Source organism: Calliopsis andreniformis, chromosome 12, assembly GCF_051401765.1.
Source record: "Calliopsis andreniformis isolate RMS-2024a chromosome 12, iyCalAndr_principal, whole genome shotgun sequence".
Classification (NCBI taxonomy): Eukaryota; Metazoa; Arthropoda; class Insecta; order Hymenoptera; family Andrenidae; genus Calliopsis; species Calliopsis andreniformis.
In genome coordinates this window covers 11,266,513-11,292,851 of record NC_135073.1, presented here as the reverse complement: position 1 = coordinate 11,292,851, position 26,339 = coordinate 11,266,513, and the positions used below count along the sequence as shown (strand labels likewise).

Genomic DNA, 26,339 nt, shown 5'->3' with positions numbered 1-26,339 from the left:
CATTCTGCTTTGTGGCTTGGAAGATGCGGATATTACTTTCCATGTATTCCTTTCTTTAAGGTGTATATGTGTGTATATTCTGTATAGTGAAACGGTTATTATTGAAGATTTTAGCTTCATTTTTAGTAGGCCACGTGTTTTATTATATCTCTGCTTTATTACATAGTTTGAAATTATTTTGATAACTTAAAGGAAAGGAACATGTTTTCATGTATTTTCTATGTGTACTTAGGTCCATCTCGTATATATTCAGTAAATTGTGGATAGATTTGGGATATGAAACAATTTTAATTTCATGGTATTAGCGAAGATAATATCATCATTACATTAAGTTTTCTCTGCATATTCATATTTAAAAAAATTTTTATTCACTTGTAAATTCACAGTAGTAATAGTACAATAATTATCATCTGCAAGTAATACTTTATATTAATAAGAATTTAAAATTTGTCTTACTTATGAATGTACATAATAATTACTACAATAGTTTTTTCATTGAATTACTTAATAACTACAGTATTTGGTGATTGTTAAATTTATGTATCATTAGGTTTCCATGTATGCACCCAGTTATTTCTTAGCTCATTATGCATGCAAGGAAGTTCTTAATGAAAAAGCTTCTTGATTTCAGAAAATGAATATGATATTAGAAGTTTTCTGTATTCATTAATTATAGTATCTTAGAAGTAATTCTTACTCATTCAAATGAAGCTATAAATTTATGAAGCTTATTTTATAGCGAGTTTCCAGAAGTAACAAATTTACTTCTAATTAGTTCTTCACGAAATTACGCAAGGTATATTAGTAAAAGAACTTATTACTATTCTTGATATAGAATAATAAATCCCATTTTATATTCTACAATGCACTAGCATTTATTTCCAAAATTAATTGACTATTTCTTGCTTTACTGTAACAAACAAAGTGACAATTGAATGCATTCAGTCATGCTACGGATAGTTGAATTCTATTCAGAACATTGTATAGCATGTTCTAACAAAAGCAATATCTAACATCATTATCAGTATCTATTATTTAAACAATGCCATGAAATAAAAAACACTCACAAAAATAACTTCTCTTTCAAACTGGGTTGTTTATTAGCTCTTCCAATGGTCAAAGAAATAACTGAGCACGTATACTCAAAAAGAAGTATCATTTTAAAAAGGAATTAAAATATTTGCACATACATATCTATATACCTACTTTTCCTATCCACAAAGTAAAAAGCAAATTAAAATTCTAGTCAGCATCAGAAAGGCACAAAAGTTTCCTTGTTTCGCGGTTTACCGCAGCGTGCTTCGCTTTCTCGATGGCCCACTCCTATGTACAAATCCTGTTTTTGAAACTGATGAAACAGACACGATCGATTGCCCCTCGTTCAAGCATTACCAGCTGTTTTAAGTTTTTCGTGTAGAAAGGGTCGTGGTTGCGTCGTAAATCGACTGATTCAGTTTGGCAAAGGGAGCATCGTGCTCGATCAATGAAAAGATATCTTTGCGCAACGCCCGTGTGTTCGAAGCTTGTTACAAGCTGATCACATCCGTGTTCCGTATTCCAATTAGCACTTGTACCTGATGAAGTTTGAATCTACCTTAACGTGAAAAGGAAGAGATACACTTCTGTGTTAAATGACCAATTGTACATGACTTCCTTGTTGAATTCTTCTGTTTGCTTTTAATAATTAACTTAGAAATTCAGAACATGTTCTTGAAATAATTAACTTCTTTATTTTAGGATTCTATATAAAATACAAGATATCATAGAATTTTTTAATCATATTATTATCTCAAATTCGTAGTCCTAATCTTGTTATCTTGTAATAATTGTTCAGTATACAGGGTTCATTAGAAATTAGAAGTAGCAGTATTGCTTTCTTCTTTTCTGTATTCTGAACACATAGGATTATACAGGTCTATCCAAAACCAAATACAAATTATATTCATTAAAGAATGATTGACAGTAGTTTTGCCTTTTAGAATACTTTCATTTTTCAATAATACCCAGTATTGCAAAGGTCTGTAATAAATATTCTTCTGTACAGTCCTCAAAGGGTAGTAATAGTTTTCTTTTACTGCTTCCTTCATATTCACCGTGCAAAGAAGCTAATTGTGAATTCCATTAACTTCCATCCTCTCGATCAGCCATTGTCCCATAACTCACGGTTTTCCTTTGCACCGTTAATCTTGGCACAGTGCAACTTGCGCAAACCGGTGACGATAAACAATCAATATGTAGGCATCATAGCGACCTCGTTATCGATGGTCAAGCCTGGCACGCGACCAAACGAACGGTTGCGTTCTTTCTATTCTATCGAAAAAGGTGTTGGAAGTCTGAGCAACTGCCATAAGAAACGGTGACCGAGGTGTATCACGACGAGCACTTGCCCTTGCCAACTAATAATTCTTTCTTCATTCCCTTGGTCTGTGCGAGAAATCGCCTTTTAACGTCGTTAATTCGTTCAGACCCGCGCGCATTCTTGGATACGTATTTTGGCACGAGAGGGTGGTACGTGAAAAAAATGAAAAACGTTTTTTAAGAGAGCTTGAAAGGTACCAGGGTTTAATAGGAAAGTAATTTAGGGAATGAAACCCTGTTATTTTTATTTGATTCTGACGTTCTGCTAAATGAAATAAAACAAAATTTCGTAACAGATACATTTAATCGAGAAATTTGAAAATACTGTGCACTATGGATTTTTAAGCAAACATTTTGAAAAATCATTCTCTTGATATTAGCCGTGATGCAAGAGCCATATATGTAGGTAACGGTATAACCAGATTGAAATTGAAATCTGAATTATTGGATTGGCTCGATTAATTTCGCGATATGATCGATGTTAAGGGCATTACACATGACGACATGGCTTTAGGCAAAGGTTTGTCTCAATAGAGGTTCATTACTCATCGGGCTAACAGTTGTAATTGTTCCCCCATGGCCAGCCATGAATGCAGGGAATTAGTCCTTGAAAGAAGTATCGAGAGAATGCTTCTGCGAAAATGAGTAATTAGCGGGTGATTTACGCGCTGGAAACAGGCTTTCGCTTTTTCCTTTCGCGTACTGGCTCTGTCTTGTGACCTGTTTCAGATGGGTATCAACAAGTTCATCGAATGATGAATTATCATCAACAGTGACTTGTATTTTTAACTCGTTATAAGTACATAGATGGAGTCATAGATTTGGTTAGAGTGATGTGAAGAAAGAATGCAAGGAATTTGATTGTACAAGGGTAGTACCCCTGGCAAAGAGTTTTCGATCAAATGCAACGATACGAAGTTAATTCAAAATATCGTAGTATTTGAAAATGTAAAATATTACCATATCAAATCCATCTAATGTTCCCATACATATTATATTCATATGAGAGCATTTTACACTTCACAAGTGATTTAACATAAGTAATACTTGCTAAATAGGGTTTGACTGAATAACAGATTCGAACATTAAGTTTGTAATTGCAACACACTTTGTACATTCATGTATCTGGATTTGCAGAATAACCTTTGTACAGGGGTTCAAATTCCTAATACAAAAAATATTTCACAAATTACATTATTTTTGAATAACTTTATATTGTTGGGTTTTATCGAAAACTTGTTGTCAAAGGTAATACGATTATTTGTGGATGAAAGTTGTGGGCTTTATACGGTTATTTAAATTGTATGAATGACCTGTTTGATGGGATTACGAGAATCTGATGAACTCACAGGTCTTTTGCGCCACACCTGCAATTTAACGTAACAAATCTTCTTTGAAGGAAGAAATCTAATTCGAATCTGAAGATCTGAGGCTCCACGCCTATGGAATATCGCGATTCAGAGAATTGAGATATTTATGAACAGTGAAAATAGGATGCTTGCATGATTTATCCTGATGGTAGATTGCAGTACTGAGGGAATTATTTTGAATAAATTCAACAAACTCTGAGAAATGTTGGAATTCGTTTCATAAAAATGCAAGAGATCTTGGAACATTGTGTGCATATATTCCATGTAAATTTATGATTCTGTCCTTTCTTCGAGATGTGTGTAAATGAATACGATAAATTTTTACGTATCTTTCATAATATTAAAAGAAAGAGATGGTATCTTTCTGGGGAAATAAGTTACCTTGGGATGACTTTGAGAAGTATAAAAAGATTTAAAAATTTTATCAACTTAGCATTTATTTTTTTATTTTGTCTTTTTACATACACAACGCAATGCATAAAAATATAAGACACAAGACATATAGACTGATAGAGGATCTAAAAGGATCTTGAGGTCTCCATCGTTTCCGCCGATTAATGTTGCGGAAACTGAGCACTTAATCTCTAGGGCGTGTCTCTTATCTATGCGTTACATTAGTCTATACATCCTGACAATATTATAAAACTCAGAACTGACCACGTAAACTTAAAAAATGATCGCCCTCGATATTAACGATATCACAACAGTTAATCAAAAGTGAAACGGATGATATTATCTTAGACACTCTAAGTCACGATCTTAACTTAGAAATAAAAGACATGCTTCAATTCTTCTCCATTTTCGTCTGTAGGTTATCAGAATAATATCAAAACACGTGTGTACCTAGATAGATGAATCTCCACCAGTAACTTTGTGCAAATTATACCACATTATATTATTATATTATCTACCACTAGGTACTATGAAACCCATATGGCAACCATTTCCACTCGAAAGTGACTTCGAACCACAGTACTCAAACAGCCATTATTTATCAAGAGTATCTATCTCGCGAACAGCAGTATTTGCCTTAACTTCTTAGGAAACGTCAAACCCGCAAACAGATAGTTCGTACGCGATGTTATTACGCAGCGCGAGGGAAGTTAGCCGAAAGCAGCTTGCAAGTAAAATGTCCCAGAATTATGGTTCGTCGAATAGGAAAATCTGGCAGGGGAGGAGAGTTCGGTTCCTGTCTGGCATTTCAAGTTGCGATACTTACATCGAAGAGTTCGCGTAATCTGGGTCATCGGTTTCGTAGGGATCACTGTTCAGCAGCTTTCGCGAAACTGGGAAAAATGTAGTTTCGTTTCAGAGTGAAAGTAACGTCGACAGCTCGCAAAAATCTCGCCAGGTGTGTTACTCAGCCTCTAATCGCACGATTCGATGGTAAAATTATAAAGTCGACGTCTCGCCTCCTTAATCATTAATTACTGCGTGGATCATAATTGGTACACGTGTTTCCATTGTGCAGTGGTTCAGTCACTGACCTGGTTCAATGTCAGCTGGGTATATTTCTTCTGATTTTTGAAGAGTTCATTCAGGACTCCTCTGTCTCTTAATAAATTTGAAATTCCTTTCAGAATTATTTTTTCTGAAAAGCTAATAAGATATTTGATTTTATTCGTGCGATAAAAGATAAAGTGTTTGAGTTGCAATGAAAGCGACAAATTTCGTGTCCTTTCTTGCGATAACAGATAAGAACTGCAGGGAATTGCGTCGCCTTCTGAAATATGACGTCTCTGAAAGTAATTTTCCCTAAATCTGACAATTTTACGTCTCCACGATCTTTTAAAACGACTTTTAAGTTGAGGCTACAGGAGCCAGTATCTGTAGTCGTTCAGTTTCGTTTCACTGGGTTTAGTGAATGGTCGAACGACTTCGTTGATAGCTCGTGGAATGTATTCATCCTTCGTCTTCTATAAATAGACACCGCTATTTACTTTCTGAAGATTTTTACTCGAGACCAAAGTACATGAATAACTAGCGTGCCTATAGTATTTTCACGTCTTCAAATTCTTGATTGCATAAATTTTCTCGGACTGCATTTAAGACAATAATAGCATCGTTACCTCTCAGTGAAATATTAAAATTATACAGCCATGTTGTAGATACGATAATCTAATGTTTTATGAAATCCATGTAGATTAGCAGTAATGTGGGTTTAAGGGATAATATATTTTCTATCACCATTTCTGATAATTTAACTACCTCCAGTAGCTGAGAGTTAATGCTCTATAACTCGATTTCTCTTTTATTCCAGGAAACGAAATTGCATGGTATTGAAGTATTAAATATTAGACGTTAAATATTCATTAAACAGTAATTTATAGTTGTTTTGTCATGAACAAAATGTCCACTCTTTCAGTATATTTTAAGGTGCAAGCCTAATGCATTCAGAATACTGATTTGTTTTCTTGGTCATGCCTTCTAATTAAAATTTTATACTCCACCTAATAAGGGAACTTAAAAGCATAGTAATAGTCTATGGTGGACAGTTTTCCATATGCAGAGCGATGTAGGAAACGCGTTAATTGCAACTTGGCGAGTCGGTGTCAGTGGACTCACCGTCTAAATAAAGCATCGCTTGCTCCAATGATCTTGACAGATCGATCGCGTTTGGTCACGACCAGCGTGGAGCCTCTTGCCTAGACCGTTTGCATCGAGGCTTTTCCTGGATGGTCGCATTAACATCAACCTCCACGGCCGATGGACAGAGAAACATCTTTTCCAAGGGGAAAATCGCTGCTCTGGCGCACCTTGAGGATACCTTCTAGAGCAATCGAGACATTCATGATTTACGCCTAGGCTATATATCTGTGCCACATATGGACACTCATTGCGATTTAGATTGCATAGCTCTATCCTCTTGAGATCCATGTAATTGAATTTTTTTTTTATTATACAGAATGAATTCACTTAGCGTTTTAAATCATTTTTTAAAGTAAGGGTAGTGAAGACTTTTTTGATAATTATTATTTTGAAGCCACAAATCTGTGCCACACAGTATGATTTTCATGCTAAAATAAATTGAATGCTGAAATTAGAAAGTGATAGAGTGCAACGAGGATTATTGCTGGTGGTTATTTTGATTTAAAAAGAGGAATCTACATGTGTAATTTTTTGCTGCATTTTTGGGGGAATTTGGGAACCGTATTCTTATACATATGCTAGGTTGCCAGTGAGTGTAGCTATTATCAGGGATTGGTGGTTTTCTTGGGAAACCTCTTGTGGTTTCTCAAGCCTCAGGAAAGGTCAATATCTACTTTTGGTCGTGACACGGATGTTTCATTTCCTGTCTTCAGTTGCGCTCGCTGCACCCAAGAAGTTAAGCTCTTGAAAACCTCAGGAGTCTATATTTTCGACAACCATCAATAAATAACATATGGTCAGAATTTGTACAATTTCCACTCTTTTCTCAAGAACTTGCAACTCTACAAATAAAAACTAATCAATAGTAATTATATCTATGAATTATTGCTACAGGAAAAGAGAAAATCACCTATAAAACCCAGTGCAGACTTGAAAGATGTTTCTTCAACCATTAAATTCTTAGAACGAAAAATCGAATGAATGACACAGCGCATTATTGTGTAACAACTGGGTAAAAAGGATTAACGATTGCCTTTATATGGGTGATCAAACATTTGCCTTCAGTTATGGAGATTACGCAAGCTCGAAAATAATTTCGAGCAGTGAAATTGCATAATTCATCAGGGACTTGGCTTTCTTTGGAGTTTCGAAATCCTGTGAACCGTAAAGAAAAATGCGAAGGTGGCGTGGGTGGTGGCTGGGGCCAAAGCGAGACTTAAACGTCGTTGGAGAACTTGTGAATTGTGGAGGCGTCGGGGGCATGGGATAGGTTGTTGTTGTTGCGTTACACGCTTGCATTTACAACGTTTGAAACTTCCTCTGTCAGGCTATCAAGCCTTGAGGGACTGTGAGAAGATAAATCGACAGGTTTGGAACAAAGATCTCAAACAAAGGGATCCGTTTCACATGATCGATTCCATTAAGTGCCTAAATTTATCTCGAACAGCAATTTCTCTGGCTTTTAATAGCAATCGTGGTAGTTTTTAGTGGAATTTCCAGACACTTTTTTTAAATTTTGTGGTTATTTAAGTAGGCAAGATTTTCATTTTCCTTTCTCGATGTTGATATTTCTTTAAACTTTTCTAATTAGAAGTAGAAACTATGGTACTTATCTGTAAAATTAATATTAACTGAATTTTTTTAAATTTTTCCTTTGGTTTTCCATTTTAACCCTTGTCGTGCCAAACTGAAATTATCTTTATTGAGGTTTTAGGGATAAAATATAGAATTGTAGAAGTTGGAATAAATACCTATATGAAAAGGTTTTGAAAATTTGAAAGTATGAAAATATGAAATTTTAAAAATTTGAAAATTTAACCGTTAGAAATTTGAAAATTCGAAATTTTATATTTTAAATATTTAAAAGTTTAAAAATTTGAAAATTTAACCGTTAGAAATTTGAAAATTCGAAATTTTATATTTTAAATATATAAAAGTTTAAAAATTTGAGAATGAAGCATAATTCATATTGGAAAAGTAGTTCTCTTCCAGTGGAGACATCATCATAAAACGTTCTCCTTTAAACATTAAGCGTTTTTTAATTGACACAAACTGGCCTTGTTCTCAACAGGTAATCCTGACCGTAATCGTGATCTCATAGCCATGAACAATTGTTAATTATAACATTATACCATTTATCTAGGCGCATACTGAATTATGCGCATGAAAAAAATACACTCTGCTCAATATTTGAGTCATAATTTAAAAAAAGTGCCTACTTAATTCTCAGCAAGGTGAGTTTCCACACACACTTTTCCACTTCTTTAGAATATGGGGTCAGATCAAAGTATATTCTCCAGAATAATTACAAGAAAATAGCTCTAATTAACAACCACTAGTTACTATTGATTACCACAAGTTTCTACGTATGCATAGGTCAGGTCGTTTTTTATGTAATATATACTTTCGCAAAGTTTCTGACGCCATCCGATAATCAGTTACGTCCAAAGAAAAGAATCTCAGATATCATAATATTTACACTTGCAATCATATATCAGCAACAGATAACACATTGGTAATGACACGGTACGATGTTACGTCTAAACGCATAAAAATGAAGATAAACGTGTTCGTAATCCCAGAGTCGATGATAGACGTGTTCAGATCTTCTGCAGCGTTTCATGGCAGCAAATCGTTCAGGACGAATCACGGTGCTAGGTAGAAACGTGGCTAGATTAGATAAGCAACGAATTCCATCCTCGTGATGGATGCATCACACGCAACTTCGTCATGTTACACGCAGTCCACTTTTGTAGAAAATTACAGCGCATTTCCATAAGTATCCTTGAACTACTCGAGCGAAGATTTCGTGGGCACAGTCGCGTGAAAAGAATATACAATGAAGCCTGCACGATAGTTGCACCTGAAATGCACTATCGTTTTTCATTCAAAAGCATCTTGCGTTAAAAGGCCTCAATGCGAGAGCCAGTTATTTATAAAGCTCTCACGGCACTGTCAACGAAATAGTTAATTACAGAGCTAGTAGTATTTTTCTGTGGTGGGGGAATAACTAATTGCTGGGCTCGGAGAGTTTCTCGATAACATTACTCGCGGCGAGGTTTACTTTGTGCCAGTTTCAGTTTGCACACGAGTGTTTCTGTTAAATGTGTCGAGAACTGTGCAGTTGTGGAGAAGTGTATTTTTATTAGTTCGTATATTTCGATTAATGAAAATTGATTATTTAAATTAGAAAATTTTAACACACTTTTAAACAGGTTGTTTTAAGATATGGTTGACTAGAGAAATAGGAAATCCTTAATGAATATTGCTGCTAGAAGTCGGTTATGGCTTCCTATTCTCCTTAGAAGATGCTGTCAAGGATTTTATAGGTAGGTGGGAGCATGACGTTACGAAAATAGACTTCTTCGACAGTTTCCTAGAAGCCTCTTCTTGCAGAGAAATATTTTCTATTTTGCTACTTTCTTTTATCGTTATCTTGTGGTACTGTTCATTGATTTTCCTAGAATCTAACTCCAGTTTTAGATTTTCTCCTCAAGGGACATATTTTTCCTTCAATTTTTCTGGTTTTCGGCGTCTCCCATTTCTCATACATGATTCATAGACTTTTCTTCAGTCTTCTTTGAGAATGTACCAGACAAGTTCTTTCAATTCTCGTCGACATATAACATTTCTTTTCTAAAGGATAAGATGTAAAATTGAAACCAAAATAAAATTGGTGCTAGAATGAACGAAAATAATGGACAATTAAGAATTGGTGTCAGTAGGAAATTTGACTATGGAATTATAAGAACATTTTTAGAGCTCATCACAGGATAGTGCTTTAAATGTCGATTCTCTTTCTTGAAAACAAATTTACAAATCCCACTGAAGCATAAATAAATACACACAAAGAGTCAAAAAAAAAACCTACATAATTTCTCTTCAAAAAAGCTAGCCAACAGGTCTAAAAAGCACGTTCCACGCTGCAGTACCCCTTAAAAAATTCTCCCCCAATTAAACTCTAAAAAAACCCTCTCAGACAACGAGCCACACACGCTCTTTCACTTCTCTACACACGGCCACCTATGGTATCTCACCATTCGCCGCGACCACGCTTGCTTTTCCTCGAAACAGTGTCCCGACGTTGATTACAGTCTCAATTAAGAGCGATCCCCTTATTACGCTTATTACACGACGTGTATACATACGTCGACAGGCATCTGCACGAAAGGAAGCCCTGTTCTCGCCCAGTCACGTCCCTCCGAGCAAAAGGTGCACCCCTGCAGAGCCAGCCAGCCGTCTCCACTGGCGAACTCACGTGAATCACAATGATCCGCGTGCTCCCTCTCCCCTCGTGCCAGCTCCATCGTCGACCTAACGATCCGTGTTTGCACGAGTGCACGAGTCGAGGCACCAGCTGACTCACGCAGCAGCCACCACGAGACCGCCTCTCGTCCTCTCCTCGGCCTCTCTCTCTCTCTCTCTCTCTGGCACGACAGAATGAAGCCACGTTTCGCTTCTAGTCTCGTTCCAAACTCGGAACACTTCTGGCATTCGCGGTCAGTTCCGTTCTCTCGGATGCCGCGCGGCGCGCTGATTAACGCGCCTCACTGACTGATTTCCCCCTGGGCCTGTCGACAGGGAAATGGGGACTGACCAGGGTCGACCGAGTCGAGGAAAATCGGGAAATGGAATTGTGACGCGAGCGTGGTCTCACCTGTGACTGCGCCCTGTGCTCGGTTTCGAGTGACTACTGTGCGTTTAGGGTCAGAGTTGAGGGGCTGTGGCTCTGAGGGTGCTTGGGGGTGGAGTTAAGGGAAGGGGACTGTGCATCGAATTGTGGGGAACTGGGAAATTCGATTGAGACGATTCTGTTATTTTTGGGGTGATGGTGAGTTGTGGAGGTGGGGTTTAATGTGGCTTGAGTTGGGGTTTGTGTTTTTGTTCTGAGATTCTGGGTGGATTCAGGGTCCTTTGGAGAGATTGATTTACATTATGAACTGAATCGTGGAAAATTGGGAAGGGAGATGTGAAGCTTCTGGATTTTTAGCAGCGACTATTGATAGAGTTGTAGAATTACAATTTTGAAGGATTTGACCTGGGGCTTTGTGTTTTCTTTCTAAACTTCTGAGTGTATTTGGGAATTTCTTGAAGAGATTGATCGACATCGTGGACTGAATTGTGGAAAATTGGGAAATGTTCAGTGATTATTGACGAGCATGTAAGTTCAGAAACTAAAGTGATTCGATCTTCGAGCAGCCTCCATTGAAGGTTGGTGGATTGTGCTACTTTTTGGAACTTTAAATGTAGGTTACCACTAGGTGCCTTTATTGGGACCCATCTGTATTCGATGGAAGAACATGAATTAAACTTAATCTTGGGATCAGTATATAAATCAGTGGAAAATGTGAAGTTAGTTACATAATTCTAAGCCATTGCAGATCGATACTTTCATCTCAAGTTAAAACTATTTTAACAATAATACTCCTCAAAACATGTTTTCCCAAAAAAGTGCTTATACTCTCATCCATCAGTAACCAACTACAAATGAACATCCCTGAAGAATATTAATTCTACACTTTCATACAAACTATTTTGCATCGTGTCTATACAAATTTTTCCAACAAAAAAGATTGGACAAGTTGAATGAATTGCTCTCCAACAATGTGACTAAACCGAAGAACAGGCTGACTGATTCTCCATGTATCAGAGCACCGAATTTTATCAGTGCCCCGTGTCCCCTGACTTTATCACAAGGCACGAAACTAAAGCAGAGTATCTGGAAATGTGATAACTCACGAAGCATGCTGTGTTTTAACTCAACGACCACGTTGAAACCAACTGCTAGCTCATCGCGTGAAATTCGATTCACTCGGCAATTATATTCAGAAAGCAGGATGCATACGCGTTCGCCATGGAAATTACCTTCAATGGGAGCATTTTTTCAACAACTCATCAGTCTGCTCCAGTAATCAACGTTCTACGTGTTATAAACGAAAATTTGATACGAACGCCACAAGCAGTGACAAATCTTTCACCAAACTCCACCAATCTTCGTGGATAAACTATAATATAAACTCCCTTTATAAACCAGTGAGGTTGACATTAAATATTTATGAAGAAATTGCTATAAAACTGCGCCAACGCTTTCAAGAAAAAAGGTGTGCCCCTAGGTAAAGTGGTTCTGGATAGTGGAAAAGTTTCAGTGTTCCCACAGGAGACATAGCTATATGTGGATAGCTCCCGGAAGCCATTAATCGCGTATTGTGCTGTGCTATTATTTCTGGCGACGTTCTTCTTGCGAAGGGCAACGATTATCGAGGATGGCGAGCGAAGTGATGTTGGCGCCCGCGGCGCCTGGAGCATCCAGACGAGAAATAGACGACGTCAGAGACATGGTTAGAAACGCGACCGTCACGACCGTTTATGTAAGTTATGAGATCCTCCATGATGCGTTTCAACGTTTAGCGTAATGTAGGGCGTGCGATTGCGCGCTGTTAATTTCCACTTGTCTCTGTGTCAGGGAGCCAGAGCGCTTCTCAGCGAGTGCTAGCTCACGACAGCGAGCTTAAGACCCTACTTTGTCGTTTCAGTTTCAGTGTCTCTCAGCTTACGAGCTTTTTGGGAGTTACAGCCAATGCGAACTATATTTTGACGCACGATCTCATAGCGATCATGTTTTCCTTTGGTCTTCTAATCACAGAATAATGAAGACAGACATACGATTGCAATGAGATCGTGTGACAAAATATTGCTTCTGTGCATTGGTCGTAGAACTGTTACGGAGTTACAGAAAATGTGGGGCATTCTTGCATTGAAGAAACTTCATACAGACATAGACCTAGTAATGTATTCGATGGAAGTTTTTAGTTATAGCTACTTTATTTTGGATCGCCTAAAATACAGTCAGTTAAACTAACACTTGAGGTTCTGAATCACTGTATATATAATCGAGCATGAATTACTGATTACAGTACTTAGACAACGAGGTCACAGTGCAATTAACAGTGCGGAAGATAATGCAATTTTAAAGTGAAAAGTTGGCGATATCGTTGATTGCTCGTTAAGCAATACAGCAGTGTCGAGTATCGAGAGCACATCGAGTAAACGTGTCTCTAGATACATCGTCCACATTTATCGTTAATCGATGAAAAATGCTAAGCTACACAGTGGTTCACGGTCCATTGCTGGCGGACAAGGATTCGCAGTGTTCTCGTGCGTCGAAAAAACCGAGCCAACATCGTCGACTCGAATCTCTTTTTACTGTCGACGCTTGAAAATGGATTTCTCTCGACGTCTTTGTGTATATCCTTTTGTTTCACTCCGAAATTTAACAGTTGGCACAGTCAGGAGTCGAGAGTCTTTTTTGATTCAGCGTCGAGGAATATCGCGATCCTCGATGGATGCCACCAGAGGAAATTTTCCCTCTGACATTTTTCAAACGAACTGTTCGTTGAAAGACCTTCAATTTCCTGAATCGTCTCTTTTGAGTAGGTGATAGCGTGCCGAGATAAAATAGTTCCTGTGTCTTTGGTAATGGCGAGGGAATTTTTTAAAATTGCTCGCTTGGAAATGAGCCTCAGCGTGAAGTCTTTAAAGAAGGTTTCGAGACCTTATGAAGTTTTTAATTCTGTTTTTAAATAAAATTGCAGAGTTATGATGAATATCTTTGGTTATTATTTGAAATGCAGGATTTATGTGCTGTATTCCAAGGTTAAATGTGTCATGTTTGCAAAAATATGGTCTGCAATGAATATTTTATGCGAAAGTGACCTTCGAGCGTTGTTTGTTATAGGAAAAATAATGAGGTGATATATTGCAGCAAAATTGCTGGAGGTCTGCAAACATTCATTCATTTTGTGCTTATTTTTCTTCTCAGACATCACAGATTTATGGAATCCTTCGTTGTGAGAACTTGAAATATCGATTCTCGAAGAATAAAGTTTTATATTGGGACCATATTTTGCAAGTTTCTCAGCAGTTTACTACTGACAATGTTAATTTAGAAGCAAAATCTGCGTAACATAGTTTTTCTCTGAAATGATGTTCATTGCTATTTCAGTCTCCATTGAAAGTCGATACGTGTTTCGAATTTAGGTGATTTATAGTCAAGGTGGCACAATACCGTTCACGTAGAAGTAGATCTTCACAAGTTGCATAGTTAGTAGGTTTCACGACGTCCTTGTTAAAGTTCCAGTTTCTTCCTAGTTCATTCTAAATTTCCAAGTTCAATCTTTCACTTCACTTCAATTTCTGAGAAATTTCAATCCCCACAAATCTAATTACTATCTAAATTCCCTTCAAGGGAAATTGATCAAAAAATCTGTCCTCAACGAAAATTCATAAATCCATATTCATGCTACTCCAAGCTCTCTAAAAAACGAGCAAAATTATAAATTACAATTTTTTGCATAAAAGTCGTCAGTTCTTCCTTCATATCATTGTACAGTCCAATTGTTCATACGTACAACTCAAATGATTTATTGATGCAACAGTCTATCACGTAGATTGAAATAAATTCCCATGGTCGAGGAAACAGTTCGTGAATCAATTTCAATCCATGGATCTTTCGAAGCGTACACTGCCTTGATCAGATTTATGTGTTTCTGGGTTTCGATTGCACGTTTACATCAGCGAGTCACATTTTCTGCCAGCGGATACACCATGAACACGCGTGCATCATTATTGTTCAACCAGTAGTTCACTGGTATGTCGTCGTGTGTGTCCACAGCGACGAAGGACAATAGTGTCAAGGACAAGATTTCACTCTCGAACCATGAAACGGTGACGGTGTCTAGGAAACAATGCCTCTGGAGAACGATACCCATTCAATCTTCGCCAATGTTCTGTTTGCTGTGTTACCTGCTCTATTTAGAGACAATGTTTGCTTTTAGTCTTAGAGTCTCTGTGGCTTTATGTGTAGATATTAAAAGATCTGTGACAACATTCATGAGATAAAATTGTATTTTTACGTTTGTTTATACATAACTAGTATTATTATTATAGTATATATTATTATTATAATTGGATTAGTGAGACTAATAAGTAATTTATATTTATTTGTATTTAGAGTGATTTAATTCACAGCATACATCATTTTGAAATATTTGTGAGAATTATAAGGAAAATCAGTGAAATTAGATACCTCTTTTGTTTTAAAAACAGGTATCTGTACTTAAAATATGGAAGGCTGATGCACTCGTTTTTAATGGTTTTCTTTCAACAATCACTCGTCTTCGATCGACTCCTCACTCTAAAAAATCCAGTCACCCCATATTTCAGTCTGTACCAAACACTTGTTATTCACACTCTAGCACGCCTCACTCTTATCACTCTGCACTCTATGCAGACTCCAAGACGCATTCGATCACACTTCTCAGAAATTTCTAACACTCCTCACATCACTACCCATTCATTGACACACAAGTGTGAATTCTATTTCACTCTATTCTTTGTACACGTGTGCTATCTCTCTCTCTCTCTCTCTCTACAATACAGCTATATAGAAAAAAGCGAGAATACATTTCTTTTTATTTCGCGAATGATCCCCCAGAACAAAAAACTGAAAAAACGTATTGTTTGATTACTCAGCAGCCTGAAGGCTAGTCGCATGAATGCTTTCATTGATTTTTTCCGGTTCCTACTACTTTTTTTCCTATGATTAACAGCAAAAATACGAGTAGCAGGCACCTGTTTGCAGTTCTGAGAAATACTTCGAGATTTCATTCATTTTTACCTTGCAATTTGGAGCATATTTCAATGAATATTTTTGAGACAACGTGTATATTTTATCTATGTGTATTATATAGTATATTTATGTTTATATTCATTTTTTACACATTTTATACTATACAGAATGAGTCTCATAACTGTATCGCCTAAATTTTCTTGCAAATTATTTACTGCATGAGAAAAAAGGGGTTCACTTCCTCCAGTAGGAATTCCTCTTTCTCATTAAAGGAACGCATTTTCAGCCAGCTTTTGAAATTCAAAGTAAATATACCGCGGTTACTGAAACAAGTAGTAGAAACTGAGTACTCAGTGGTCTCTTTCTAAGCTGATGGCCCCAAGCTTCTCTCCAATTTTCAAAATGAACCCCTTGCACTTGGTCTTTCTTCCAAGGATACAAAATGTACGGAAAATCAGGACCTCCAACTGCGAACAATTAATTTTCAAATTAATTATTTTCTTGCTTCATTGCCACACCTAGTATCTTACTCCAAGTTTCTCCATGTAACAATACCTAAAAAAAGACCGCTAGCATATAAAACTAGACACACGATAGCTCCCAGGAACAAGGAAGCACAGTGACCAAGAAAGCGAAGGTGCACAGTCTCTTCACCTCTGCGATCCCTCCTTTAACGATCGACGCGTTCCATGAAAACGATACCGCCAGCCTCCTCTATTTGCTACCGAATAAGGGATCGCCGCGCTAACAACGCTCCCATAAATCGTCACGGTGTAATTTTCGCTATGCTCTAGCAGACTTTCAACGCTCCCTGGGCGTTCGTCGAGTCTCGTTGCGCAACTAATTAACAGGACGATCACGTACTCAATCGGCGAGCCGGTTCTGCGTGTGGATATCTGAAACTTCCTCTCGCCTTTGCGTGGACCGACGACTGAAAACGGCGTAGGTTCGGAATGACGTCCAGGGCTGCCTACTTGTCGGAGACTGGTCGGATGGGACGAAAAATCGCGTTACAGCGACAAATGAAAACCTCTCTGGGCGTAATGTCGCCTCGATTGACGCGCTGCGAATGACAAATGCTCGGACAAAAGGCACCGTGGGTCCACGGTGATCGAGCTAATGCTCGTGGGCGGTGATCGATGAGCACGTCGATTCGATGGCAAGAAAGCTTTTGTTGGAGGAGAAGTTTGTTATTTGTTTAGGAGGAGATGCATGTACTGGGAGACATTGGAGACCACTGATGTTAATGCGTTAGGGATTGGACAGATGAAACTTATAGGAGGGGTCTTAAGCTGGATATATATCAGTGAACAGTTCATGAGCAATGTCTGTGAATAGTTCACAAACTTTTTGTCATCCTTACTCAATTTTTCTAATAATTTAGAAATGAATTCACTTATTAGTGTGATTTAGTACCCACGTCCATTCATTCATTTCTATTGAACATTAAAATCTAAAGGTTAATCAGTATTTTTAGTGAGAGAAACCTTCAAACCTACACGATCTCATAAAGATCGGTGTGAAGTTAACAAAAAGATTGTGTGATAGAATTGAAGAAAAATGATAATAGGATTTTGTACTCCTAAATTCTTTATAGAGCTTCTTTATTCCTCGCGAATAGAGGTCTCGTTTAATTAATCGTCTAAGCTGTTGTGTTCACTGTCATATTAATCAAGATCAAGGAAGAATTATGACCACCTTTGTGTTGTTCGATGGTTGATTATCTTCTTTTCCTATCGTTCGTTCGACTAATGTTTGCGACCTCTATCTGCCAGCAAACTGTCTGCAAATTCGTCATCTTTTTTGGTAGTTTTGGCACTAGTAGGTAGAAATGATGTCATCGTATGACTAAACTGCAATTTGAAATGCAAATGCAACCATAAATTCGTCGACTGAATGGTTTTACATTTTCCTAGGATGAAGTTCGTCTGACTTAAAATATTTTTTAATTTATATTATTTTTCGTAGTCTCTCTTAATTGGGAATATGCAAAAATTTCGAAGAATTTATACATTCGCTTGCTTGAAAAAAATCTCATTTCTTTCAGAGTGAATTCTTAATTCGAGTAAAAATAAATTACAAGAATTAACAAAATTTCTCCTCTAAATTATTTAACCGATACAATACGTGTTCTTATCAATCAATACGCGTCCCAGGAAATTAATCCCATAACAATATCCCATCGTTCGCTGTAAATGAAACTTCACAAACCCTGTGCAAAAATGTTTCCTCGGTAATAACCTTAGTGAATCAGTTAAGCGTAACACCGACGAGTCATCCACTCTTCCCTGTGGTCTAGATCTCCCATCAGATCAGAGTCCAGTCCTCTTCTTGCGATCCCAGCCTTAACGAGATCTGCTCGCTACAGAAGCCTTTCGGAAAACCAACCAAATCTTCCATTAAACACATCCTTCAGGTGTGCCAAGCTGCGCATCGTGTGTCACGGGTGAATAAAAACTGCTGGAAAGCGGTAATCGGCGTTACCAAACAAGGAAGCGACTGGTTCTCACATTTCGATCCGCCTACGAGGATCAGAGAGGTCTCACGGTGAGAGTGAACGAGAGTTCTCGAACACCTAATTCCTCTAATCTCGCTAATTCCTTCTTTCTTTTAAAGACTATGCTAATTATTAGTTCCATTTCTTTGAAAGTGATTATAAAATTATTTCATTAGAAGCTCGCGACTTGGAGTCAGTCAGGAGCTCAGAGGATGCAAGGGACTCTGTTCTAATGAGATCATTTTATGCATTAGGGACTTAAATTTCTTTGCTAGTTTAAGAGGTATTATATTATCAGGTTTTAGGCGAGATGTAGGTGACTATCATACCTTTATAGAATGAGTCATAAGTCGGTTTATGAACTCTGTAGTGGAAGTGAGAGTGGCTCTGATAAATTGTATTTTGGACAGGGCAGCTAGCTATAGTTATTAGTCAGGTTCTTCTGGTGAGTCAGAGTTAATGTAAGATTGGTCATTCGACAGTTCAAAGAAAACATAAATCTATTATCGAGACAGCACAGTAATTCGGGTTAGACGATTGCGAATTCACGCTCGAACTCAATCGAAACCATCTGTTGAACTATTCGTAGAGTCCTCTTGCGTCTGAGAATAGTAAGGCGGAAGTTTATCATGTCGAGGAAATTTGATGGATTCCGTGAACTTCTTCTCAAAGTGGATTTGTATTTTCTTGAGAGTAACTTGATTACTATCAATTTTGTAGGAAAATGAGGATCTGACGAGGTTTGTCCATGTTTTACAAAATGCCAAGGCCTTAGATTCCTGTATAATAAAAAGAAATACTACTTGTAATACTGTAACTTTCATTCCTTACAATTTCAATCGCCTTCGTATGTTTTGATTTTCTTCACATTTCTTTTCAATCTCATTAATTTCATTCCCATTTGTATCCAGATCTTTTCACAAGGTAACCACTTGACAAGGGAGACGAAAAGGTAGCGAAACAATCGAAGCAGCGATTCATGTAATTCTGAAATTTCAAATTGGCTCTTTCCTACCTTTGAGCGCGTAATGGTTCTTTGACTGTAACAAAACTGCTGCTTTAACGACCTTACTTGGGATATTGGAGTGGCCACTCCCAAATAAATTCTGAAAGTCGTGTATCGTGAATGTGTGGGCATGCTGAAGAGGGTCTCTCGCGCACGGTGCTCTCTGTAGAAGCTTCTCGTGAAACTTTACTTGAATTTTTCAGGCCACCTTCAGATCGTCACTTTGTCAGCTTGTACTACGTATGAGGTCAGTAGATTGAAATTGGCACGAGTGTCTTCGAAATCCCTTTTTCCCTTTTTTCAATTTATTTTATACAGAGTAACGAGCCAAGCTTATTTGAGATTCTCACATGAAAGCTTGAATATTCCTCGCGTTCTACATTTTCAAGATTATATGAAACTAAAAAAATTGATCCTTTTGGCTTCGACTTTTGGTTTTTCTTAAAGAAGACTAGATTGCCCTTCCCTTGACAATTACACGCATAAATCGATATAATACGCTGATCACCTTTGCTCGGTTCCGTCATGGAGGCGCTACCACGATAGAAGATTACCTTCGACTCTCGAAATTGCCTCTATCTTGTGCAAATGGCTGGCGTGGGTGCGTGTGGGTGTGCATAGCTCGTATTATCTTTATTCTCATGGCTCGAGCGTGTTTAAAAGTCCTCGATACTTGCTCGTATGCAGCTTATTACCATTATTCGCAGAAACGGTGTTGCCTTTCAATTACGCGACCGTTTCCGGCATTTCACGCGTGAACATTTATTCTCTTAAAGCTCTGCCAATTGCTTGGTCATTCACTGAAATTGTGATGAATCAGAGAATCTACTTCCCTAGTAAAAGAAAAATTGAAAAAAAAAGCGGGAAAAAGAAATATAATTAAAATTGTGGGTATTTTTAAATAATATACACAAAAATCGAGTTTCTTATATCAAATAATAATTGATTGTTTGATAAAAAATTCTTATTTGAATAGTAAACAAGTTTTTGATATTTAAATTTGTTTGATATAATCTGGTTAAATATGTTGTTTGTATGCATAGTAAAACAATGGAAAATAATTGCACGAATGATAGCATGCTGTGATAAATGAAAAGTGCTGAACAGACGACGAGGAAACTGCGTCAGCAGCCCTCATCGCATTAACACGATCTCGTACAATCGCGGTGCTTTGAATTTTAACGAAACATAGAAGTAATAACACACAAGTGGCGTTCAGTAGTTATTCTCTGAGCATAATCCAATCTTATCTTTCCTTAGGAAGCTTTATCGAAGGTGGAATAAGATACGGTTTATAGTATGGAGGAGTGGTATTTGCATGGAGTTATCGTTATCGCTGAGCACGCGGTAAATATTCCCGCAAAAGTAGCCAAAGATTACGATTTGCATTTCCACTGAAACACGGCTGGCTTTTCGATAACTTATGTTAAGTATTTGATTTTCAAACGCGTAGGAAATAATTAATTGCAGCGATGAATGCCTAAAAATTCAAATAATTCAGTCATTCATTATTTATGTGTATTATAATAGAATATATATTCATAAATATAATCTTTTAAAGTTTAGTGAGGAATTATGGAAAATAGTGGCAAAAAATGTTTTATCTTCAAACTAAATTTGTGTTATCTGTTATTCATACAAACTTAGATATTTTGTTTAATGTTTATTCATGTGAGCTTCATTGGTTATTCATACAAACTTCAATATTTTGTTTAATGGTTAAAAAAGTAGATATACTGTAATATATACAGGGTGGTCTACCTCAAAATACAGATATCTAAATCTAAACTTGATCACAGAGTATATAAAATTTTATGTACTCTGATTAAATAAAATGTACTTTATGATTAAATAAAAATTTAATCATAGAGTACATAAAAAATACTTGTATCAGAGGAACACATTTTACATAATATTTTCAACCTACTTTATTATCAATATTTCGACATTCAAGTATTTTGTCAAATACTTCCAGTGACTCTGTATACAAACAGATAAAAAATATTTCAATTCACCCAAGTACCACCCATATCTCCCCTCACTACTCGTTATAATCTCGCAGCTAGAGCCTTTATAAAATCAGGTCCACGTTTTTCATCTATTTGGATCTCATCAGATTAAAACAAAACAGGACAACAATCCCAAGAAACCGTCCAAATAGCGTCGAGTTTATAACGAGTAAACACTGTATTCGTTTAACGCTCCCAGAGCGTACGAACACCTCGTTCCTCTTGTTTACCACGAGAAGATCGTTCCACGGAGCTCCAGAGGCAACAATCGTACCCAGAAATCCCTGTTTCCCTGTCCTGTCCCGCCTTCCGCGAATTGCATGCAGCATTTCCGTTCGAGCTTTCGCCGAGCTGCGTCAGTTCCGAAATCGTGCGCTGTCCACGTGAGTCATCGCCGTTTTTTGTCGGTGGTCCATGGCGCAGACTTTCCACAGCGCTTAGTGCAGTCGCTCGGCCGAGGGGGGATTCTCTGTTTCTATTCGCGGCAGAACCGAGGCAAAACGGAGCCGAAAAGAGCTAAAAGCGAGCACACGCTGTCGGCACAGGTGCCGCGCAGCCAGGGGTCCGCTGCCACGAGAACGTGAGGCAAATGTAAATACCAGGGGTCGTTTCAATGCAAACGATATGGCGAAGCTCTCGACTGCTGGCTCTACTGGCGTCGCGATTCGCGGGTCACTTCGTTTTGGGGCATCTGCTAGCGCCAGGAAGCTTAAGGTGGGATAAAAAGTTTGTGGTTGGGGTGAAGTGCTCGGTAAATAACATCTGCTAAAAATTCACGATATTATCTACTATGTATATAGGATATGTAGTATACTAGTATTGACACTATGGTGGATTCTGGGTATTTTAAACTACAGGCTCAATTTCACATTTAATTCATAGCAAATGTGGGTTACTTGGTACATAGGTAGATATGTTGTGTTCACAAACTGTTCCCTAGTGTAGATCCAGCTTAAGGACGAAGACAGACATTATTTAGAAACAGTGTTCGCGACCTGTTCGCTGATGTACACCCAGCTTAATAGCAAAGACCCTAATCGATAGATCCTCTGTACTATAGTGCCGCAGGGTCACCTCTCCATTTCCACCCGATTGCAATTTCACTCTCCACTGGAACCCATTCACCCCTCTTCCGCAGGCCATCGATACCCACCACTCTGATTCGCGCAGATCCTAAATACGTGTCACGTTGAAACGCCGAGGATCCATTTCGCAGTCCCGTTCGCCGCGGCAGCCCCCTCCGCGAGGGTATAAATACACCAGCGGAACCGAGCAGCTTTTACCGCGAAGTGAATGGGCTGCTCCCCTTCCGGCTCCGATCCTCCTCTAATGCAAGGTAAATCGCGCGGGGTGTGTATCGCCTTAGCGGCAGAGCCGCGAGTATCTCGCGTCAAATCTTCACGGCAGATTCACCGTTTTCATTAATTATCGCGCAGACTGGCGAGCCAGGGTCTCCTCCTCCGCCATTCATCGTTGCTCGTTCTTTTCCCTCAAGCTCTCAGGTAATTTATTTCGCGCTCTAACGAAGGAAGCCGTCCTACGCCAGCGTGACCGATCTTGGTGTTTGCACGATATGGATAAATTCGCGGTATGCATATTATTGTGCGCGCACGCGCTGTACCTGGCGGAGGCTCCTCGTGGTTTTGATCGTGAACGGTTGCACACGCGCTGTGTGCAGTTGCATTTTGCTGTGATGCAATACGGGTCGTTGACTCATCGATAGGCATGTATCGGATGGGAAAGATCGTCGAAGATGGATGGGAGATGATCGAGGGGGTGCACAGTGGTTTGAAGTCAATATTTAGTGAACTACGTCTTTAAATCATTCAAGCAATGTTAATATCTTAGGATACGCTGTTGTGTGTCTATTATAGAATTTCAGATTCTATCGAGTATAAGTAAGTTTGTTACTTATTTGACTGAGGTAAATGTCCCAGTAGCTGAGCATGTCTTGATGCTTGGACGCTGACGCTAATTTTATTTCATTTTAAGCTTAGATTCTAATTTAAAGCTAGTACTACTAATAAAGGACGAAGTATATTATTGTAAAATAATTCAGTTACTGGTACGCGATTCAAGTGTTGAGATATACGCATCTTTTGGTTGTTTAATTACTGGGACATTTGGCATCTTAAGGTATTGGGGTATTTGCTTTAGGGCTTGGTAAAGCAGGAAAGATTTCTTTTACAAAGTTTTGATTTATTTGGTTTTAAATTATGTGGACCAGTAAATCCAGATTTGGTAGCACTGTGGGCTGGCTACATCGATCGGTTCGACTGGGTGCTGTGACGCGCGTGGTTAATAAATCATCGGGGTGCTACTTTGAGTGTAGAACTGCAGGTCCTTCGTGGTGGAGCTGGGATTTCTGGGCTGTCTTGATGCGGCGAATGTTTGACTGAAGTTAGTTTTTGTTGGGTATTGATGTGTGGTCTTGTGGTGTTTGATTATTTTGTTGGGGGATTATTGATATGGCGGAACAGATGCATGCATGGGGATTAATTAATGACTAGTTGAATTTCATGGAACATTTGGCTACATTTAACTGTAGCTTTGATTTTGTTTCGAGGGTGATAGAAGTAGAAATCTTGAGTCATTAAATAATATGTAAGTAGTAAAATAAGAATACTTTATTATTTAGTGGTCGTAATGTTTAGCGTACCTCCGTAGCGGAGGTAATCGCTACGATAATTGTCAGTCCACTTGTGTAACATTACACATACTGCGTCATGAGCTTATGAAGGGTATAAATGTCTCTTTATGTAATTGGGAAGTCGAAAAAAGTTAAATACTACTTACTGTTAGACCTAAGTTAAATAAAATAGATTTTAAGACTTAATACACTCTAATATGGTGATTAGAACTTTAAACTTCCAAGTATATAACTTAATTACATCACTACTAAATAAGTGCAGCTTATTAAGAAAAACATTTAAAGTCACTCCATTCAGTATGTGTTACAAATCTAATTCATGTTATCATTCCTTCAACATCGTGTTCGTTTTCTTAATGAATAACTAAGGTGTTTCAATGTGTTCAGAAATTTAGAAGACTTCTTTCTTACGGAGTATGAAATTGTCGGTCATTAACCCGCTGTAATTAATGGACTAGCCATGGTCAGTCGGACTCGACTTTAAACGATCGAGGATTGAACGAGGCAGGAAAGAAATCCCAGATATTATCAGTCGAAATTTCCGGTTTCAAGTCACTTTTTTTAAATTCCATTTTCTGTTCTCTTTGATATTTTATATATTTAGATATTACTAGATATATTAGGTCACACGAAAAATTCAAAGCCTTTACTCAAATGAAAATACACTCTCCTATAAATTACTCTAATCAATAATGCCCTTTCCACTGTCTTCACAAATATTTTCTCACCTCCTTCCTTATTCATAAACACTAATAATGATACCCCTTCACAAAAAACAAAAAACATAGAAATATCCATATTTTAATTACTTCTAACCTCAGTGCTCAAACTCCTAACTTCGTCCAAAAATAATTCATAAAACGATCTCCCATCCATTTCCCTAGAAATAAAAAAAAAGTAGATAATCAGAATCGAACACTTAAGAGCGAAAAAAAACATCAGGGCAATTTCTCACTTTCACGTTCGACGTCCATTGAAAAGTGATACGTACTTTTGACTCGCGGTCAATCTCTCGTGAAAATTGCTCTAGGTGCTTTCAATTAAATCTCCCATCCAGCTACATTGCTTCCTATAGCTCGAGAGTCACGGCAAACCCAGTCTGCGTGCAGCCCGTGGAGGTATTGCTCGAGCAATTCGACACGAGGAAAGTAGAAAGTCGCCGACCAGATGCCACATTTACAGGTTTTGCGCGTTGATCGAACGTGAAACGCATCGGCGAACACGTGGCCTCCCTTCGCCTTCGCGGGACTGATACCAAGCACGATGCACTTCTCACTCCTCCACGTTATGCACTTGACGCGCGTCCCTGTGCACTTACACGCGCTGCTCGACGCTTCGTCGTTTATCTCGGGGAGCTGTCGTGCATTTATCTTGCACGGGCTAACGGTACAGTTTCGATCGCGTCGATTCGCGATTTCGCTGGTTTTCAATTGGCTCCTTGCACGAGACAGGGGCTCGACGTCCTCCTCCACCTCGGGGGTCGGGAGGAAAGCGTCTGTCTGCGCTGCAATTTTGAGGCTCACTGATTTCAAGCTTATTGAAAGGATAAGATGCATTATCTGTGCTCTGTGAGAAGTCTTCTGGAATTCATTGTTCCTGATGTCTTCCAGGGGACTTCTCATGGGACAGGAATGATACTGTTGAGGAGATTGTGGAGTTGAGTTGTATTTAAATGAGTCGAGTTCTCAGGGTGAAGAATTGAGAAACTGTATTTTTTGTAAAATTTATTGATTGTGATTCTGAGTAGGATTTATAAAGTCGAAGGGTTTGTTTATGAAAGCTATAAAAAAGGAGCTAAATTTAGTAGTATCTGATTCGTATTTCTAGATTTGGGAATATTCAGGAAATCGAGTGAATCAGTAAAATGTAAATGAGTAGAGTCACTGAGTAAAACAAATAAAAGTGGACACAGGAAGATTTGAATTTTTTGGAATATTCTGTAGGATAAAAATGTTTCCCGTTGTTTGCATGTTTGTTAAAAAGTTTCATCGGAGAGCACAGTGTCGATCTGATGCAGATTGCAGATTAAAGCGAAATAGCCGGAAGCATATGCGTGAAAATTGAATAGTGTTGCTCGTAAAAGGAACATGTACCACTTGCTCAAGGTCGTTTTAACTTCCTAACGAGATAAGGGATGTACATTTTCCCCACGGAACCCTAATCAAACTGGCGCCTCAGTTTAATTACCTCCTACAGATTATTATGAATTAACGACTGAGGCTAAACTTGGAA

General features: G+C 38.1%; 1 protein-coding gene across 16 annotated transcripts in view; it reads left to right on the top strand.

The window, feature by feature from the left end:
• The window catches only part of Patronin (calmodulin-regulated spectrin-associated protein patronin), a 71,781-nt gene that overhangs the window by 1,288 nt on the left and 44,154 nt on the right, over nucleotides 1–26,339 (top strand). The window contains exon 1 of one of the 16 annotated variants that reach the window (XM_076389214.1): nucleotides 12,472–12,685. The exons of the other annotated variants lie outside the window; for them this stretch is intronic. Within the exon in view, the coding sequence (XP_076245329.1) occupies nucleotides 12,581–12,685 (105 nt within the window). The 5' untranslated portion in view covers nucleotides 12,472–12,580. Of the gene's footprint in view, nucleotides 1–12,471; nucleotides 12,686–26,339 lie in introns of those variants that run through there. 16 annotated transcript variants of the gene reach the window in all.